General features: G+C 39.1%; 3 protein-coding genes and 2 non-coding genes across 6 annotated transcripts; 1 reads left to right on the top strand and 4 right to left on the bottom strand.

Annotated features, from left to right (window-relative positions):
• Positions 1-244: 244 nt before the first annotated feature.
• LOC116314521 (GTPase IMAP family member 9) lies at positions 245-7919 on the bottom strand. Of its 2 annotated transcripts, XM_031732575.2 has the most exons (3): positions 7758-7911; positions 4766-5533; positions 245-3500 (listed from the first exon to the last, which is right to left on the bottom strand). In XM_031732575.2, exons 1-3 carry the CDS (start codon positions 7786-7788, stop codon positions 3496-3498), a joined length of 804 nt encoding a protein of 267 aa, XP_031588435.2. In that variant the 5' UTR covers positions 7789-7911; the 3' UTR covers positions 245-3495. The 2 variants fall into 2 exon arrangements, with proteins under 2 accessions (XP_031588435.2, XP_039473289.1); XM_039617355.1 differs by lacking the exon at positions 245-3500 and having other exon boundaries at positions 4758-5533; positions 7758-7919.
• A 150-nt stretch (positions 7920-8069) lies between these two features.
• chmp4c (charged multivesicular body protein 4C) lies at positions 8070-11687 on the bottom strand. Its single transcript, XM_031732548.2, has 5 exons — positions 11073-11687; positions 9877-10054; positions 9405-9513; positions 9173-9299; positions 8070-8762 (listed from the first exon to the last, which is right to left on the bottom strand). Exons 1-5 carry the CDS (start codon positions 11260-11262, stop codon positions 8701-8703), a joined length of 666 nt encoding a protein of 221 aa, XP_031588408.2. The 5' UTR covers positions 11263-11687; the 3' UTR covers positions 8070-8700.
• A 654-nt stretch (positions 11688-12341) lies between these two features.
• Positions 12342-16594, top strand: zfand1 (zinc finger, AN1-type domain 1). The gene is made up of 8 exons (XM_031732566.2): positions 12342-12454; positions 12883-12925; positions 14246-14285; positions 14408-14535; positions 14693-14784; positions 14934-15052; positions 15187-15342; positions 16351-16594. The coding sequence occupies exons 1-8, from the start codon at positions 12400-12402 to the stop codon at positions 16525-16527; spliced, it is 810 nt and encodes a 269-aa protein (XP_031588426.2). The 5' UTR covers positions 12342-12399; the 3' UTR covers positions 16528-16594.
• A 123-nt stretch (positions 16595-16717) lies between these two features.
• On the bottom strand, positions 16718-16790 carry trnar-ccg. Its single transcript has one exon. It is a non-coding gene; the product is annotated as a tRNA-Arg (tRNA).
• Positions 16791-17626: 836 nt separating this feature from the next.
• Positions 17627-17699, bottom strand: trnar-ccg. Its single transcript has one exon. It is a non-coding gene; the product is annotated as a tRNA-Arg (tRNA).
• Positions 17700-17773: the final 74 nt, after the last annotated feature.

The following is a 17773-nucleotide window of genomic DNA, read 5'->3' on the forward strand; positions in this document are numbered from 1 at the left end:
ATTTGGTAGTTTATTTAATGGACTTAAGTACGAGTTGGTGGCTTATTTTGAGTTCAGGGCCTAAATAAAGATTTATTTTTTGTTGATTTTTTTCCCCATCTCCTTGGACAGCAAGTCTGCATTCGGGTCCTCACCTAACAATCTCTGAAACTTTGGCCACAATACCTAATTTAACAAATTACTAAAGACTGTTATAAAAATTAATTAATTTGTCACACATTCAAGAAACAGGCTACAGACAGCAGAGATTGCAATATATACATTTATTTGACAGAAAAAACAGACATGGTAGCTCCCATTGAAGTAACGCCAGTTTAATTACAGCTGATTCCATATAGTGTAACGGGAGTGCAAAGTATAGAGAGAGATGACTCTTCGTCCATGAATTACTTAGGAGTAACTGGATTCACATGCTTAACTGAGAAATGCATCTGAGATCAAACAGGATCAAAGCATCCAGAAGAACTGCTACAAAGATGGATTTCATGCCTCGGGAGATTCTTACAGCAGCCTGTGTATGCATACATACATACATACAAGCATGTATTTGTACTAAGTCGGGGTTTTTTTAAACTTTTTTTTTTTTAAATCATACACTCATTGGTGTTTACAAGAGATAGTAAATCAAGAGTGACACACATATGTAGCAGTACCTGTATCTGACTGAGCTAGCATGACCTATCAGGAATCTCTACTCCTCAGGTGCTTGTTTATGATTGGTTGCCAGCAGATCTGTTGTACATCTCAGGTTTCAGCATTAAACTTCAACCAACACGTCAGTATTGTCCCAAACTGGATTAAACAGGTATAGTGTATATCTGAGAGTGTGTGGTTATTTTTATTGTACTCATTCATTACTATAAATAAATACAAAGGACTTGAACTATATACACATAAATGGCTTTATTTCAGTTGGTTAATATTGTGGTCTTCTATCTAGCTCAAGCTCCTCATCTATAGCCAGAAGTGAAGACTGACCCGTGACATTTAAAGAAAATTAAAGATTGAAGGCCAACTTTGAAACTAACACTTTCTCTGGTAATACCCAACAGCATGAAGGTTAATCCAAAGAAAAAAAAAATAGAGAATGGACATATTTAAGGCCAATAGCTGTGCTGTGTGCACAAGTTTGTGCCCGTCCTCTCAAGTCCCAGTAAATACAGGCACGCTGGCAGCTTCAAGGCCTAAACCCAGGGAGGACTCGGGTAAAGTTTGTGGACTATAAAAGGTGTTATACGTCTACTCAAAGAAGATTTAAATGTCTGTATGGAACAGCTGACTCTATCATTTTAAGATCACCTTGAAAAGGTACTAAATGAGTCTCAAAAGACCAAAGTGGCCTGCCTACAGTACTACAATCTATGAATCAATGTAGTACTACCTAGAAAACAAAGAGGTGGGAATCTTACATCATGCTTGTACACCCTGCTGGAACCAGGCTGTGTTTTTCTGCAAACAAAAAAAAACAACTGTGCCCGGAGGCATTTTCCTGTAAACAAACAAAAGTTATGTTTACAGTCTGAACTTCCAAATCACAAAATCTGAGGAAACAAGTCAGCATTTTCTTTCAGTAAGCAGCATGGTGTCCCATTTGGCTGGGACTGTTCTTTGCATGAGTTTGCATGTGCTCCCTGTGTCTGCATGAGTTTCATCCCAAAGTCAAATGTACTGAGAGGAAATGATTATTTGATCCCCTGATGAATCTGTAAGCCTGTTGGTAACACACTACACCATAATGGATTGAAATTTTGCAGCACCTGCAGGGTACAGGCCCGTCTAAAACTTGCCAGTTAACAATTAAATGATTCAGAGAAGGCTTGGAAGAAGGTGCTGTGGTCAGATGAAACCAAAATGGAGCTCTTTGGCATCAACTCGACCTGCCGTGTTTGGAGGAAGAGAAATGCCAAGTATGGCCCAAAGAACATGATTTCCACAGTAAAGCACAGAGGGGGAAACATTATGCTTTGGGGCTGTTCTTCTGCTATGCATATAGGATGATTTCACTGCATTGATGGGCCCATGTAAGATAAAATATTGGACGAAAACCTCCTTCCCTCAGCCAGAGCACTGAAGATGGGTCTTGGATGACAATGACCCAAAATCAAGGCAACAAAGAAGTAGCTAAAGAAGAAGCACTTTAAGGTCCATGGAGTGGCTTAGCCAGTCTGCAGACCTCAAGCCACTCAGCAAACTTACAAATTCGCAGTGGATTAAATAATTATTTTCCAAACTGTACGTAGCAGCTGGGATAAGCCCCAGCCTCCCCCGAAACCCTGAACTGGATAAGCAGTTAGGAAAATGTAAGGAAGATGCTTTGAGGACGGCAACTAACTGTGAGCGGTTGCAGACCTGGTCCCTGTCTTTGAAACCATCATCTCAAAGGCAACAAAATCACAACTTCATTGCAACGCTCAGAATAATTATGGTCATACTGCAGTCTCGAACCACTGTCATTCCTAGACTAACTATAGCATTAGGCTTGATTTAGACATCTGTGGACATCTATGTCTTAACTTCTGGCGAAACCAGAAACTCCTCAAGACAACCTCAAGTTGTTCAACCCGAGTTTTGGTAGCCGGCTTGACCTACTTTTTCTGTACTCTCAGATTATTGGAAACATAATCTCAAATCTATAAGAAACAAAGGAAACACCTTGAAATTGAATCTTTTTCCCCAAACACAAAGACACTGAATTTGCTATGAGATAATTAACCATAAATTCATATTTTGCTGGAAAATGATTTAAACCAAAACCTAAGTTTCCTGTATATTGAGTAATAGTTGCTCATCCCTTTAAATTATCCTTCTGCAACATGATAATCATCTAAAAGATCGATTTAAAACAGACATCACTGCTTTAAGGCAACACATCAAGACAACCACAAAAAAACAAATCAAAAAAAGACAAAAAAAAAAAAACAGTAACTGCTCAAGTGCCTTAAATATGCACACGTGTGTGTAATAACACAACATTAGAAACGCATTTACAGTTTGGTCACAACAAATGGGAATTATTTGCAAAGCAATTCCCCTCACCAGTCATCAACAGGATATTACAGGGAAAATTTAGTAGTGCAGTTCTGCCATTGGTATCCGGTAAGGAGTGTACACACTACATTTGGCAATATCTATGTAACAACTTGTGTTTTTGTTCGAGATTTCATCACACCACCCCCCACAAGACAGTAACGCAAACCTAGTAAGATTAACTAGATTTAATTCCGGGTAAAAGCGGGACAGTAAGTCTCTGGACAACATGAACTAAAGGGCTTAAAGCACTCCTATATCACAGTGAGCTCCTTAAAAATGTCCACGACTGATTTAAAAAATGAAATAAATACATCACATTGATTTTTACATTCAGTAACATTTCAGTTGTTTTGGTATTTTTTACCATTTTTTCCTCTCAACACACCAGCAGCTTTTCCGTCAGATCAGTAAGGAAGAGGCTTCGTTAGTTGTGAGTTAGAGGCTCCGTCAGCCATGAATGTCTCGTTAATCTAGAACCAAACACACAGTCTGTTAATAATTTATAACAAGACTCCAGTTTACAAGCTTAATTTTCATGCACAGTCACGACATCACTGTTACGACAAGGATGTTAAAAACAAAAGGATATTCCTAGGTTTGCTCTTCTTCAGTTACAGGAAACCTAGAGGAAGGATTATAATTTAATCTGAAATCTAAACCACACACACCACAAAGCAGCGATAAGATGAAACAAGCTTAACAAGACTACTTTAAAAGTCCTTGTGTGGAGTAATGTGTTCCTTAAAGCAGTGATCATCTATAACAAATAAATAAAACTCTAAGCTCTTCATAGTGATGAACCCACAGACAAGTATTACCCAACTCTACCTTACATTCAGCTCCAACTTTGGTTTTACAGCCTGCATCTCTGTTGTTTAGGTTTAATCTTGTAGCTCAAAGCTTGTCAAAAGAAGATTTTTTTTGTACATAAATGTACATTTACAAGTACTTTTTTTTTGTCAATATGAATAATGAGAAAATGGACTGATTTCTGTTACCTCTCCCTTAATTACATGGACCAACCGTACTTACACGAGTAGTCTCATAGCCCATACTGATCCCTGTGATAACAGGCAGCCATTTTTAGTTTCAATACTGGAGTTAGCACTATAGCACAAGTTGGACTCTTTCAACTTCTGAAGGAAAGGTATAACACTTTAGCTACCAGAGACAGTCTCTAATACAGGGGCGGGCAATATGAAAAACTGGGATTGGTGTAGAGGACCACTCCAATAAAAGCTAATTACATGCCCTAACTAACTGTCTGCTTACCTTTTGTAGCTGGGAAACAAAAAATGGTTACAATTATTAACTCTTCAGTTTGTCAGTACAAAAATCAGCCACTGCCGTCCAGCATTTGTTGTCATCTTCTTTGCAGAAAAGACTGTTGGCAGTAAACATCACTGAGACCTATGATTAGCAGATAAAGTGGCTGTTTTTTAGAGCTTTTTGCTTAAAGGGCCACGTGCTGTGACCAAAAACAATGCAGATGACAATAAATGCTTACTACTAAAAAAAGTCAACCATTAAAAACTTTAATGCTCCGTGGAGTTGAAGCAAACTGTATAGTCAGGTGATAGTTTTGTGTGGGTTCATTCCTTTTTACATACAATCGCTTAAATATGATTAAATGATTAAAAATATTTATAGATGCTGATTTAACATCTCAAATGAACTTCATGTGATATTTAATACATAGAAATGTCCTCCATTGTGACATGAGCTCATCACTCACTTGAAAGCGCCTCCACCTCTCTGGCTTTTGACAAACCCACTTCAGAGTTTTGTTTGGGCTGGGCTCCCAGCTCCTCTGCCTCCTTGGACGAATTCCGGTTCTCATCTACAGGTTTCTTCTCCTTCGCCACTTCTGGATTGTAGTGCCCACCCTCTTTTGCCACCATCTTCTCCACCTTCTCTATTAAGTGTCCCACTTGGGGATTCTCCCCAAATTCGCAGTTGTTAATAACAAAGTACCTCCGCTTGCATTTCTCCAGCACCCACTGCAGATCTTTACCCTCCCTACGAATGTACCTTTCGATGGAGATCTTCTTCAACACCTCCGCCCAGGTGAACACCACAATTGTATGCCTCCACACATCCTCCCCAAAGAGGCTCACGTGTTCCTCAACGCGAGCACGGTCCACCTCGGTGAACATGCCAACAGGGATGACGAGCAAGAAGGCGTGTGGACCTGGAGGGCAAAGAGAGGCTCCCCTGACTAACTCCTGTTTATAGGAAGGCGGAGTATCCTGGGAAGAGAACCATCCTGGCGTGTCCACCACTGTCACCTGTCGTCCCTGCACCTCCGTCTGCCTCGTAACACAGAACTCAGCAGCTCGCTCTAAGTGAAACTCCTCTCTGCCTAAGATGGTGTTGCCTGTCAAGCTCTTCCCCGGCCACCTCCATCCCAACACCACCAGACGAACTTCATCCAGGCGGTTGGCCTCCTTGGCTTCAGCTCCTGCCTTTCTGGCCACCTCGTCTGGTCCAGAGGTTTGTCCAGCTATGGTTCGTAAAAATCATAAAAAAGTCAGTGTCAGTATAAATAATTGTGTTAATAATTATTATCGTCATTATACTCATGATTAGTAATATTATTGCTTGCTAAAAAATTTTTGCATTTATTTTAAATTTTAAAAAAATATTCAAATGAATTTTATTTTATTTATTATGCAAAAAATTGCTTATTAGCTCTGAATCCTGTTAAGCCACCACTGGATAGCGCTACATTTAAACAAATAAAAATACCTAACTTTGGGTTTCATTCAAAGCATGTTCAACTTATAATGCAAATATCTAATTAGCCAATCGTTTGGCAGCAATTTAATTCATTTAGACCTGCAGACACGGTCGAGATGACCTGCTGAAGTTCAAACAGAGCATGAGAGTGAGGATGAAAGGTGAGTCAAGTGACTTTAAAAGTTGTTGTCAGTGCCAGATGGGCTGGTCTGACTATTTCAGAAACTGCTGATCTACTGGGATTTTCCACACACAAGCACATCTCTAGGGTTTACAGAAAATGGTCCGAAAAAGAGAAAATATCCAGTAAGCAGCAGTTCTCAATTCGTGCACCTTTGGGATCTGCAGTTGGCATCTCCAGCTAGTGCTTGATGCGATCATGTCAACATGGACCAAACTGTGTATAAAATTGTGAAAAAAAATGTCAAAATGAAATGTATTATAATTGCTATACACCTTAATGATTATATCTTTTGACTTGGGTATATATAATTAATGTATTTTGAGATATAATTTGTACGAAAAGAAAAAGCTTAAAGGTTGTGTGGATGTCACAATGACTGTAACTAAACTTATGTTTCTTGGTATTATGACTTGATTAATGGTATACACCCAGTATGCTATGATTGGTAAACGGATTAGTTCTTACATAGCATCTCAGTGCGCTTTACGCAACATGCCTCATTCACACTCATCCATACAAGCACTTTTTTTCTAACATTCACACACTATGCAAGAAACATCTCCTGGATGGACTGGCACGCATCTTCAGTGATGTATCCTGGGGTCATCAGGTGTTTTGGGTCTCGCAAGATCATACATCCTTGTCCAGACGATCAGGCCCCGACTTGCGTACCAGGAGCTACCCACGGATCAGCCCTCTTAATCCACAGCCTCCTTGTGGCTTTCTCTGCCACTTCGCTCATAGCCCTCTTCTTGGCTGCCCCAGCCACAACACACACAGATACTCCCACAGATGCATCGAAAAGCAACCTGGGGTTCAGGATGCAGACTTGGGCATGCAGACTGAAGCAACCAGGTATCAAAACATCGGCCTTCCACTTATGGATGAACTGCTCTACCTCCTGAAACTCGTGGTAAACGTGTGAATACGTCTACCCAATTGTTCTCAGTCGGACCGAAATACATTAGCGGTAAATAAGTCAGTGTGCCGGAGTAACATTTAATTGTTCCGTGGTATCTTTGATGGTTTAAAAGCATTCGTTTTTTTATTCAGTTTTTAATAGTTTATAAAAAAAAATTCAAATAGCAAAACACTACTTGTTAAAACTAACGAGGGGTATCTCTTAGAGGGAAAATGCAAGAGGTTTTAGAGAAGTCGGTTGCCTTTACAACATGTCGTGAAGGCAACTGACTCACAGTCACGTAGACCTCCCAAATTATGCAGCAATGCCTGCTGGGGCCGGTTGCGTTGAGCAAAATCGACCAAATTACCGCAGATTTTCTTCCAAATAAAATAAACGTATACATTTACGGTATATGGTTACTTTATTTCCTTCCCGGTCCACATTTTTAAGTTACTTCATCTTTTTTGACATATACTTTAGTTACCTAAAATGTGTTTTCCCACGCATTCTTAGTTGAGTCATCTAAATTAACCTTAAGCTCTACTTTAAAAACTTTTGATGTACTAAAACCTTTGCTGGTGTGCTGAATACATTTACTGTGAAAAGGAAATGTTTCAAATATTAAACTAAGGCGGAAACTCAGTTTCCAGTTATCGATAACATGTAGTTAAAAGTTTTATGACTGACAGCCTTTGTGTTTTAAAAGAATTTCTTATAAACCTTAAATACGTTTCAGTTGTGTTTTGCAGTTATAGTGAAACGTGTCAAAATCCGGTTCGGACATTTAGCTTCGAAACTGCTAAGTTGATGCTAATTTTGACAGTCCCGGAAACGCCCTGTCTTTATTTGATAACTTACACAAACTTAAGTTGTTTGAGTGGCGATAAAATCAAAAATTACCTGAGGTCTGAAGTGGTTTATTCGCTTCCATATTCCGTTAAAGTCCGAATTGTGGTCTTAGTTTGTCTTTGGGCGGCTAGTTCGCTGGAATACTTGATGACAGAAGTTACCGGATAACCTGAATGCAAATGCACTACTTCCGGTCCCTGATTTCAAAATAAAGGCACGTCGTTAAAAACCGGATGCATAAAACGTACACAACTGAAAACCTTTAAAATTATTACTTAAGACTCGGAAAGAACATAACCACAAGAATACATAGCTACATAACAAATTTTAATAATAATTATTTTTAGAAAAAGAGGACAAACATTTTGAGATATGCATAAGACTTTTATTGCGGAACAGGGATAAAGCAATAGCCTATATTTACAACATTAATGCAGAAGTTATTTACAGCTGAATGAAGTACAGTTTTGCCCTAAGTTATAAAAGCATTTGTCGAGTCCTAGCTACAATTTCATTGACCCTTTAGAAATTTTCTGTCATAGATTAGTGTGGTTTCTATGGAAGTTTGTTTCTGACACAGAAGGCAAACAATTTCCATCCAGATGTCAAAATTTGTAATTTTTCAAGTTCAAGTTAGTTTCTCAGACATTTAAGATACACAAACCCAAAATTGTGAGATATTAACACAAAATTTTGAATTGTATATGGCAAATCTTTTTTATTGTAGTGGCAGAAACGACCTTCCATAGATTTCCATTAAAAGAAAAAACAACAACAACAACAACAACAACAACAACAACAAAAAGCCCTCACACATGGGAACAAAATCCTATTCCTTTACTTCTTGATAAATATTACTAGTCATGTAGCTGAAAGTTTACTTAAACATAATATGTTGCTGGCTTTCAATAATAATAATAAAAAGACTGGGAGAAAGAGATCCTTATATAGTTCTGTGTGTGCTTTCTTCAGGAAACAGGCTGCCTCAGTGTACTTAAGTTCCCCACGATGCCAGCATCCGCATGTCGTCTTCCTCTTCAACCTTTCTCCTGGTTGCTGTGAAAAAGGAGGAAACAATTAACAATCAATGCTGTGGACTAAATATGGAAAATTTACCAGCAACCAATTTTTTATTTTACTGATGGCAAAAAATAATCTTCTCCTTTAATGGATTTATAATAAGCCTTAAAATCTGTTGTGTGCATGTACTGCAGCATATTTTCACAATGGAGAAAAAACAATCAGCATCCATTTTTACATTTTCGCGATTATAACTGGATTTTATATTATTCAAATAAATACAGTAAAGATCAAATTAGCAGAAATATGCTTAAAATGTATAATTTAATAGATACATTTTTTAAAATATTGTGTTTTTTCTGAAAGCTGGGGAGGTATTACAGTTTGCAGGCAAGCGTGTGAAAGTGGCCATAATATGTAATATCAGTCAGTTGTTAGAAACTTACTTGCGCGCTCATTGGATCTTGATGAAGGCAGTTTGGAGCTGGGAACGCTGGGCAGTCCGCCCATACTCATCATACTTTCATCAAGGTCCTCCTGCTCTAGCTCCTCCAGCTCAGCCAACAGTTCATCCTAACAAAAGAAGAAAGGTGAGCACGTGCCACACAGCAAAATACCAAGCATATTTTAATATCTGTGCCAAAAAAAAGTCTTTATAAACACTAAGACAGTCTCCACCTCATCAAATGTTTCCCCAAAAGGTCTGGAGATAGCATCACTGATTTCCTGGGCCACGTCCTGCTGCTCGGTGATATCTGCCATCAGATCATCAATCTTCCCCAAATCCCTGAAAATGACAGTAAGAGTGCAAGAAGGTAAAAGGGTTTTCACTCACTTAAAACAACCCACTTGCTTTCTTAATTAAATTCTCTTTGAGATTCTCTGTGTTCAATTATCACACACAACATTCAGTAGTGTTGAAGCTGCACCAAAGTATTAGGATTTATTAATCGTTTTGACTAAATACACATTTTTGATTGTGTGTTGCAGCTTTCCTTCTGAAATATGGCTCATAAATTAATTTACATCACACGTTTCCTTGTTCAAAAGGAAACCATCTCTGCATATAAACACAACCAAGCCAGGACTACCGAGGGAAAGTAAGACAAAAGCTCAGGGGGGTTTCTGCCTTGTGTGAGCAGCTTCTTACGTGTTCTCATGGATCTTCTTCATGGCCTTGGCAGCATAGCCCATGTTCTTCAGGACCTCCGTGTTGGTGTGCGAGTTCTCCAGAGCTTCCCTCTGAAATTCGATGGTGGAGAGCGTGCCATCAATCTGGGTGAGCTGCTGCTCCAAACGCTTTTTCCTCTTCAAGGCCTGCAGGGCAGCTGACACAGAGAGGACACAGAAGTCACTTGTGTGCAGTTAAATTTCCAAAAGTGTTATGTGTCCTCAAAAAAACAAAAAAATAAGACAGGGTTCCTCCCTTTCACAGGGTGACGTTTATTTTTAGTCAACAACCAACGCAGCTGAGACAACAGTCCACACCACCCAGTGCTGTAGGTGCAGCTCTGAGGGAAGGGACCTTTCAGGTTCAATAAAAAGCTTTTGTTGTTTTACTTGTTAGAAACCTGTTGTATTTTCTGGCATTGTCAGTGACACACTGAAGACAATCACTGCGAGGGAAGTATTCACAGTTGCCTCACTGTACATTTAAGAGTTGTTTGTGAACTAGGATTTATGAAAGCTGGTATATTTGTAGCCACAAGAGTCCAAAAATGTACATTTGAAAGGTTTTATGGGATTTTCACTGTAAAACAACAACAAAAAAGACTTGTTAGAAATAAGAGTCCCGTTTTATAAACTCTATATAGAAGTGTCTTCAGTTTAACCCGTGAGCTGCTGCCACCACACATCAAGTTATTAAGCAAGAATAATAGGAATGTAAAATGACATATAAAAGGCCCATAAACCACCTCCTTGAATACCTGTAAGGAGTTTTAAGATAAGATAAGATGACCTTATTAGTCCCACAGGTGGGAAATTTGTTTTGTTACAGCAAAAGTGCAAAGATATGTAGCAGAAATTAGAAAACACTGGAATGCAATAAAATACAATACAATAAAATAAAATACTATATACAATAGAATAAAATAGAAATACAAATACGAGTAGGAAAATACAAAAATACAACTTCGTCAGAAGAAGAATTGCACAAGAATTGCACATATAGCAGTCTTATTGCACATGTGTGGGTTTGTGTGTTTGATATTTGCCCGGACAAAAGATTAAAATATAGAAGTACAAGATAAGACTTCCTGGAGGTGTAGTGTGTCCTGGCCTAGCCTCGGTGAAAGAACAGGTGCACACATTTTTTCAGACCATCATAAAAACAAATATAAATACCCCTCTTGTTCTTCGTGCCGTGCTTCTTGGCTATTGCAAGTTCTTGCTCTATCCTCTTTTCCAGGTAGTCCTGCTTCTTTGTCAGCATTTCTTCTGTTTCCCGGAGTTTGTGGATGGCCTCCTGGGCCGAAGGGCCTCCCTTCGACTTGTGTTTCGAGCCCCCCTTGAACAAACTGGAGATTTTGCTCATTTTGGCTGTTTTTTGAGGGGTAAACTTTGTTGGTAACTAAAAAACAAAACAGCCTGAACGATCGTCCAAGCTTCTTTTCTCTAAAGGCGGGTGTGTTGCGGGCAGATATTCCAGCTCGACGGCTTTGTGTGCTTTCAAACAAGCCAGTGAACACAACTCTCGCCACACCTTTCGCCGATACCTGCGTGACGTCTGGATACCTGACGCCTTACCTCCTGTTTCCACCAGGGCTTAAATTTTGCGTCTTTTCCGTGTTTTCTCTCCAAACGGGATAATACAACAGTGCATCATATCTCGTTTTAACGTCTGTGAAGGTTCTCAGTCATCCAGGTCATCGTAGACTAAGGAGCTTGGAAAGAAAAGCGTCTGGACTTCTTGAGTTGCTTAAAGACGTTTCACCTCTCATCCGAGAAGCTTCTTCAGTTCTAAGGATCAGTGGTGGAGAGTCCCAGATTTAACCTAGTGGGAGTTTCCCCCCCAACGACACCAACTGTCTGCCATCTATAATCCAGTTTTGAGATCTCTTCCCAGACGCCTTAACGCCCACTCACATCCTGGGCCATCTGACCTCAGGAAATCACATGATAGGGTGGGGCCAGCTTTCACAGTGAGCTCACCCGAAATTCTGGCTGATTAGGACCCACACCCGCTTTCACACCTTGGCTCATGTGATTAGAGGATCACCAGGGGGTCCTTTGTCCCCCTTTGGGGGGGAAACTCCCACTAGGTTAAATCTGGGACTCTCCACCACTGATCCTTAGAACTGAAGAAGCTTCTCGGATGAGAGGTGAAACGTCTTGAAGCAACTCAAGAAGTCCAGACGCTTTTCTTTCCAAGCTCCTTAATCTCGTTTTAACGTTTTAATTTAGTTGTACAAACAGATGTGTTGATGAAGCTGATAAAATCACAAAAAAAACAAAATTTACTGTGAAAAAAAAATATTGTGGATAAATGAAATTGTTATTTTACTTTACTTTACAGAGTCAAGTGAACCCTGTTACAAACATATAATAAAAAATATAAACATTTAAAAAGTTTTATATTTAAAAAAAAAAACCGTCTCACTCACGTGACGACACATTTGGGGTCAAAGTTCGTGTCGGTGATCTCAGCAGACGCTTTACTCTCGGTTAGCTAATGGCTGAATTAGACATCGGGAAGCATTGCCAGGTTGATTCCTGCAATCTGAAAGGTCCGTTGTATTTTTGTGTGAAGCACAGTAAATAAAGATGTTGGGGTGCGACTTTATTCTGTTGTTTTAATTATTATGAAGACGCCAGTCGTCTTTTTTTAGCATGCTTAGCCTGTGCGCTAACGCTTGTTAGCGTTGGTTCCCTCGGATAAAACTCCATTTATTATCAAGCTTTCTTCTCTAAAACCACAAACTCCCACAAGGAAATTCAGCTCGGTCTTTAAATGAGTTGCGACAGTTGTACTCTTAATGTTATGTAAATATAAGTAACATGAATGAAGCTGATTGAAAGTGGCAGACTAGTGTAATGAGCTACTTTGGTGTAAATTGTTAGATCTCAGATCTTGTTAAAGCATTTGAACTGGACAAGTGTACTTGTGGTCCTTGTTCACAACATATTTAATACGTTCTCCGTGTTCTTCTGACAGACTTTCTGCCATTTGTTTGTGATTCCTGCGGTGGTGTTTTCTGGTAAGACTTCAAGTCAGGTTTTTTGTCTTTTTTCTTATGTGCATCTGTTAGCGTGTTGTTACGAATACTGTAATACATATATATATATATATGTGTATATATTGTCGTTTTAATGTCGTTAACTGACCCCACACTAAGTGTTAAATCCCTTTTTGTGTTCTGGTCACTGTTTCTTTTGTATTGAAGTGGACCAAACTGAAATAGCCTTCTGTCTATAAAGTTACATAAATAAGAAATACTTATAAAAGCACCTCAGGGGCCTCTGAGTGAGGTCGAAATACCCAGGGTATCTTAGCAATATCTGGATTCACTCACCTTAACATTGATAGTCAGGTTAAGAGGTCACACAAAGCTGGTTATCATTTGCTCTGGTAACCCAGGGTTTCCCCTGAAATGTGACTGGTCAGATGATCTTTACAATTGCAAATATGCTCAGTAGAACACCTGATTTTATAAAGGAAGTTGACTCTATATACATGGGAAAATATGAAAACACCTACAGTCCATGTGAGAGGAAAATCACTGTTGAGTACAGTATTTAAAATGTGCAGTTTGGTCAGTAAGACTGGAGAAGAGATACCATTTTAATACAGTTTTGCGTATTTAAATCCTGGAAAGTAAACTTGGTTAAAGTGCTGTGTGACCAGACTCAATATAACAACTCTTCCATTAAGACACGGGAGAATCAGGTGGATTATAATAGGCTATTTCATTAAGTTAATGCTTAAAGGACAATTTTAGTTTTTATTCTCTTAGTTGCAGCCTTGGTAGTGTTTGATGGGCTGAGAGTAAAGATTAAATATAAAATTAGAATTCAAAGGTCAGCTTAGTCTAGTTACAAACTCAATAAAAGGTCCAGGAGTACAAAAAGGTGTCCTGTTTTAAGATCATATATTAATTTTTATAGACCAATAAAACTGTTGTAAAATTGTTTGCAGCCAAAAGGAGAAAAAAAAACAAGGAATAAAGTTGGCACTAAGAATCTATTACTATTACAAAGAAACAAAAAGATATTAGACGCTATTGAAAAACTTTAGACCCTCCTACTGTCTGCGCACTGATGTCAGAGGGATTTTCCAAGATTGGTGACGCTGTTTTTCAGGGAAAGGTCATACCTGTTGTTCTCTTATCAGGAATATAACCTGCTACAGAGCACATTAGGTTCTTAACATAGGTTACCATGACAGTAACTCTGGTAAAAACATAACCAGCTTCGTAGTACGGGAAACTCAGGCTTATATCTGAAGTTATCTGGTTAAGATAATTCAGCTGTGAATTGTTCATTTTAACCTCAGATAAACACATTTTTGTTCCTTTCAGTCTCGAGCACAGAAGCAGAGATGGACACTCATGTTCAAAGGTATCCTGAGCTGTTAAATAAATTAGCTTAATGTCTTTCTCTAATATTATCAGGACAACAAATACATTTCTCTTTATGACTGAAGCCTTTCTTCACTGTAACTATCTTTCTTTTCTTTTTAGGAGTCAGTAAAAAGGGAATCCGGGACAGCGGGTGGAACTACAAGTTATCCGTGCTCATTTGAAGACTGCAAGGGAAAAGAATTGTTACCAGTTATATGTCCGCAGTGTGAAAAGCATTTCTGTTTGGCGTAGGTTACCAACTTTAATGAACTTTTTAATAAGGCGGTGGCTCTCTACCGTTTTCTGATCCTGTTCATGGCAGAAAAAGTTTAAACCTCTGATTGCATAATTTTTATTAATTCAGAACTAACTAGAACTAATGAACTGACTGTTTTGTCTTCATAGCCACCGTCATCAAGATGATCACAAGTGTGAGAAGCTGGAAGTCCAAAAGCCTCGAATGCAAGCCACCAAAGAGCTGGTGCAGAAGATTGTAGGTTAGTTAATGTAGTTCGGAGTTTCTTCTGTCATTCCCCTTTCGTCCACATGGGATCAGTATTAAACAACTGCCTTCACTCTTGTGTGCCTGTTCCCTTTGACCTGCTAACCTGCATTTTGTTTTCCTTTGTGTCTGGCGGCCACTCAGAGTCAAAAGATGGATCCAAAAGTAAAGGGCGCAGAGGAGCAAAGAACAGTGCAACCGCAGCAAAGGTGGCACTGATGAAGCTGAAGTTGCATGCTGCAGGAGACAAGGGGCTGCCGCAGGTAAAATCCCAGCTGTTGATACTTTACTTTACACTTTACTGTCTGCTCAGTTTCTTGTGTATACATTACTGCATGTTAAACATCACTTGTCATCCACCTGCCATTATTCAATTTCTTTTATTTTTACTTTCTAGACAGAGAGAACCTACTTTCAGGTCTATCTTCCTAAAGAATTTAAAGACTCCAGCAAGCCCATGTTCTTCTGTTCCAAATGGAGCGTGGGGAAAGTGGTGGATTATGCAGCCTCTTTGGCTGGCCTCAAGAACAACAATAACGTGCTGACGGCTAAGGTAAGAGAATAGAGGAGTGTACTACAAATAGCAATATCGATGGGCTAGTGAGGTGTGCTGAGCTTAAAGTCGGCGTTGTCTGTGCCACAACATCCCAAAAGGTTGGTTCTGGACGTAGCGTTTCAGTGGGAGAAACATTTCGACACTCATCCAAGTGACTCATTCAGTCTCAGCTGACTGCAGACTTCCCCAAACTTATAAACAGTACCTTTGCACAATGACTGAAACTAGCACCACTCAGTGAACAATGGTGGCTGTCTTTACTGTAGCAACGAATGCTTTGGTATTAGTTGCATTAATACTGTAAGGTGTGTATAGGCAAGTGCTGTTTGTGTATACACACATTAGAGCATAACTTTTTTACTATTCTCTAAGTGAGGTATAAAATGTCTGCTGAATGAATATATTATGAAACCCATTCGACTATACCTTAGTAACACTACTTCAGTAAGCCCTGCAGTAAAGCTACAGTAGCTCAAAATGTGCTGCGTGGTGACAGGCAATCTATTTTTCATACCATCACAGGAATTCAGAGCAAATAAATGTTTGTCCTGGAATTGTGTGTAATAGAAGCCACATTAGAAAATTGATTGATCTGTTTGTAAGTCGTTTATTACTCAAAATATTAAATCACTGAAATTAATGTCACTTTGATAAATTGATTTCACAGTCCCCTTCATTAGACTGTTAGGAATAGACAGCAACATGAGAGCACGCTGAGTGGGGAAAATAAATATACTGCCTAATTCTGATTAACGATTTTCTGCAGCATTCCCGTCTTGCCTTATTTGCTAAACCTATCCCTGTTTGTTTTTTCTCTTACACACTCACCCGTTTTTGCTTTCAGAACTGCTTTAATTCTTCATGTTATAGATTCAACAGGTCTGCGTATCTAAATGCATTGAGTTGTTGCACATTGTACCCACCACAGTTACAGTTTTATATCTAGACAAAACTGTGTAGCATCGTGCACATCTCTTAACAGTATCCTCTTCTCTTTAATTGCAGAAGCTGCGGTTATGTCATCCTCAGACAGGCGAGGCTTTTCAGATGGATGACACCCTGCTCTCTCTGTTGGCTCACCCAGAAACTCCTCTGTATAATGGGGGAAATGTGATTCTGGAGTATCTGGACAATGAGTGCACAGTCCTGAATGATATTTCTGACTATATCACACAGAACTGACCAGTCAGATCAAATCCAGACACTGTGTGAAGTTTGTATTTATGCAAATAAATTGCCATTTTATAAATGTTGCTTTGGGTTTCACTTTCAAGCTGAAAAGAGAGCAAAGCTCCCCAAGAACATTATGGAGCTGTGCAGTTAATCAAGTACACCAGCTCTCTAATGATGTTGTGGTAAATGGAAGTAAACATGACCCAGGTGGGACTTGAACCCACAATCCCCAGCTCCGGAGGCTGATGCCTTATCCATTAGGCCACTGGGCCCTTTTGTCAACTAGATTCATCACTTTTAAAACAATGCTGTATTTTTAAGGCACACAAATTCAGCACTGTGTTCTAAGAAGCTCAAGTCAAAACAAGAACAAGCAGCTAAGTTTCCTGAGTGTGCGTTACATATGCAAGATCGTACGGCTTTTAACCCTCCTGTCCACATCTCAAATATTTTAGAGACTAAAGAGAAAGATGGAAAAGTGTCCTTCACACAATCACTGGAAAACACAGGTCTCAATTTTCTTGTGTCTTTATTTTTTAAGTCAAAAATCCAGACTCTCACTCTTCGTTAGTAGGGTTTTCCACCTAGACGTTCTCTTTGCTCAGCATTCAGTTTGTGGGACTCTAGCAGGCTATGAGCCCCTGAAGTTGTATGTAAGAACTATCAAACAGAAACAGAACTTGTTTTCCCAGTTCCCAAAGTCTCACAGTGGTTTTATCTTCAGTGAAATTTAGGCTTGTGATGATTGCCTTCATTATTTATTTGAATTATTAAGAACTGGGAGACAGTATCTTATTCCAGTGTTTTTTTTCCCTAATTTTTCTATGTAACTTTGCACTGTCCACTTTCTGCTGTAACAAAACAAATTTCCCACGTGTGGGACTAATAAAGCTTATCTTATCTTATCTTACAAGTTTAATCCATTCATGTAAATGAGCCTTTGTCACAGTATACAACTTCAACTGTTTTTGTGGGAATGGAAATGCTTTAAATGATGTAAGAAGTAGCAGCGCCATAGATTTAGCTGGTGATTAACTTAAACTGATCCAGAACTTTTGTAGACAACACAAGCACAGTTTTCACACTTTAACTGCAGCCACCTTACAAGCGACCCAGGTGGGACTTGAACCCACAATCCCCAGCTCCGGAGGCTGATGCCTTGTCCATTAGGCCACTGGGCCAGTTTGCTAAACATTCATCACCACTCATCACTTTTAAAACAGTACTATGAAATCTATGATATATATTTTGTTTT

Source organism: Oreochromis aureus, linkage group 9 (genome assembly GCF_013358895.1).
Source record: "Oreochromis aureus strain Israel breed Guangdong linkage group 9, ZZ_aureus, whole genome shotgun sequence".
Taxonomy (NCBI): Eukaryota; Metazoa; Chordata; class Actinopteri; order Cichliformes; family Cichlidae; genus Oreochromis; species Oreochromis aureus.

Bases quoted from the DNA above. Each gene is read 5' to 3' on its own strand.
- LOC116314521 (XM_039617355.1), bottom strand. From the start codon at position 7,788: ATGGAAGCGAATAAACCACTTCAGACCTCAG. The intron at 5,534-7,757 runs GTAATTTTTGAT...TACGAACCATAG, and splicing joins TAAACCACTTCAGACCTCAG to CTGGACAAACCTCTGGACCA.
- zfand1 (XM_031732566.2), top strand. From the start codon at position 12,400: ATGGCTGAATTAGACATCGGGAAGCATTGCCAGGTTGATTCCTGCAAT. The intron at 14,785-14,933 runs GTTAGTTAATGT...GCGGCCACTCAG, and splicing joins GCTGGTGCAGAAGATTGTAG to AGTCAAAAGATGGATCCAAA. The intron at 15,053-15,186 runs GTAAAATCCCAG...TTTACTTTCTAG, and splicing joins GAGACAAGGGGCTGCCGCAG to ACAGAGAGAACCTACTTTCA.
- chmp4c (XM_031732548.2), bottom strand. From the start codon at position 11,262: ATGAGCAAAATCTCCAGTTTGTTCAAGGGGGGCTCGAAACACAAGTCG. The intron at 10,055-11,072 runs GTATTTATATTT...TCTCTGTGTCAG, and splicing joins CGGCACGAAGAACAAGAGGG to CTGCCCTGCAGGCCTTGAAG. The intron at 9,514-9,876 runs GTAAGAAGCTGC...TGTCATTTTCAG, and splicing joins AAGAAGATCCATGAGAACAC to GGATTTGGGGAAGATTGATG.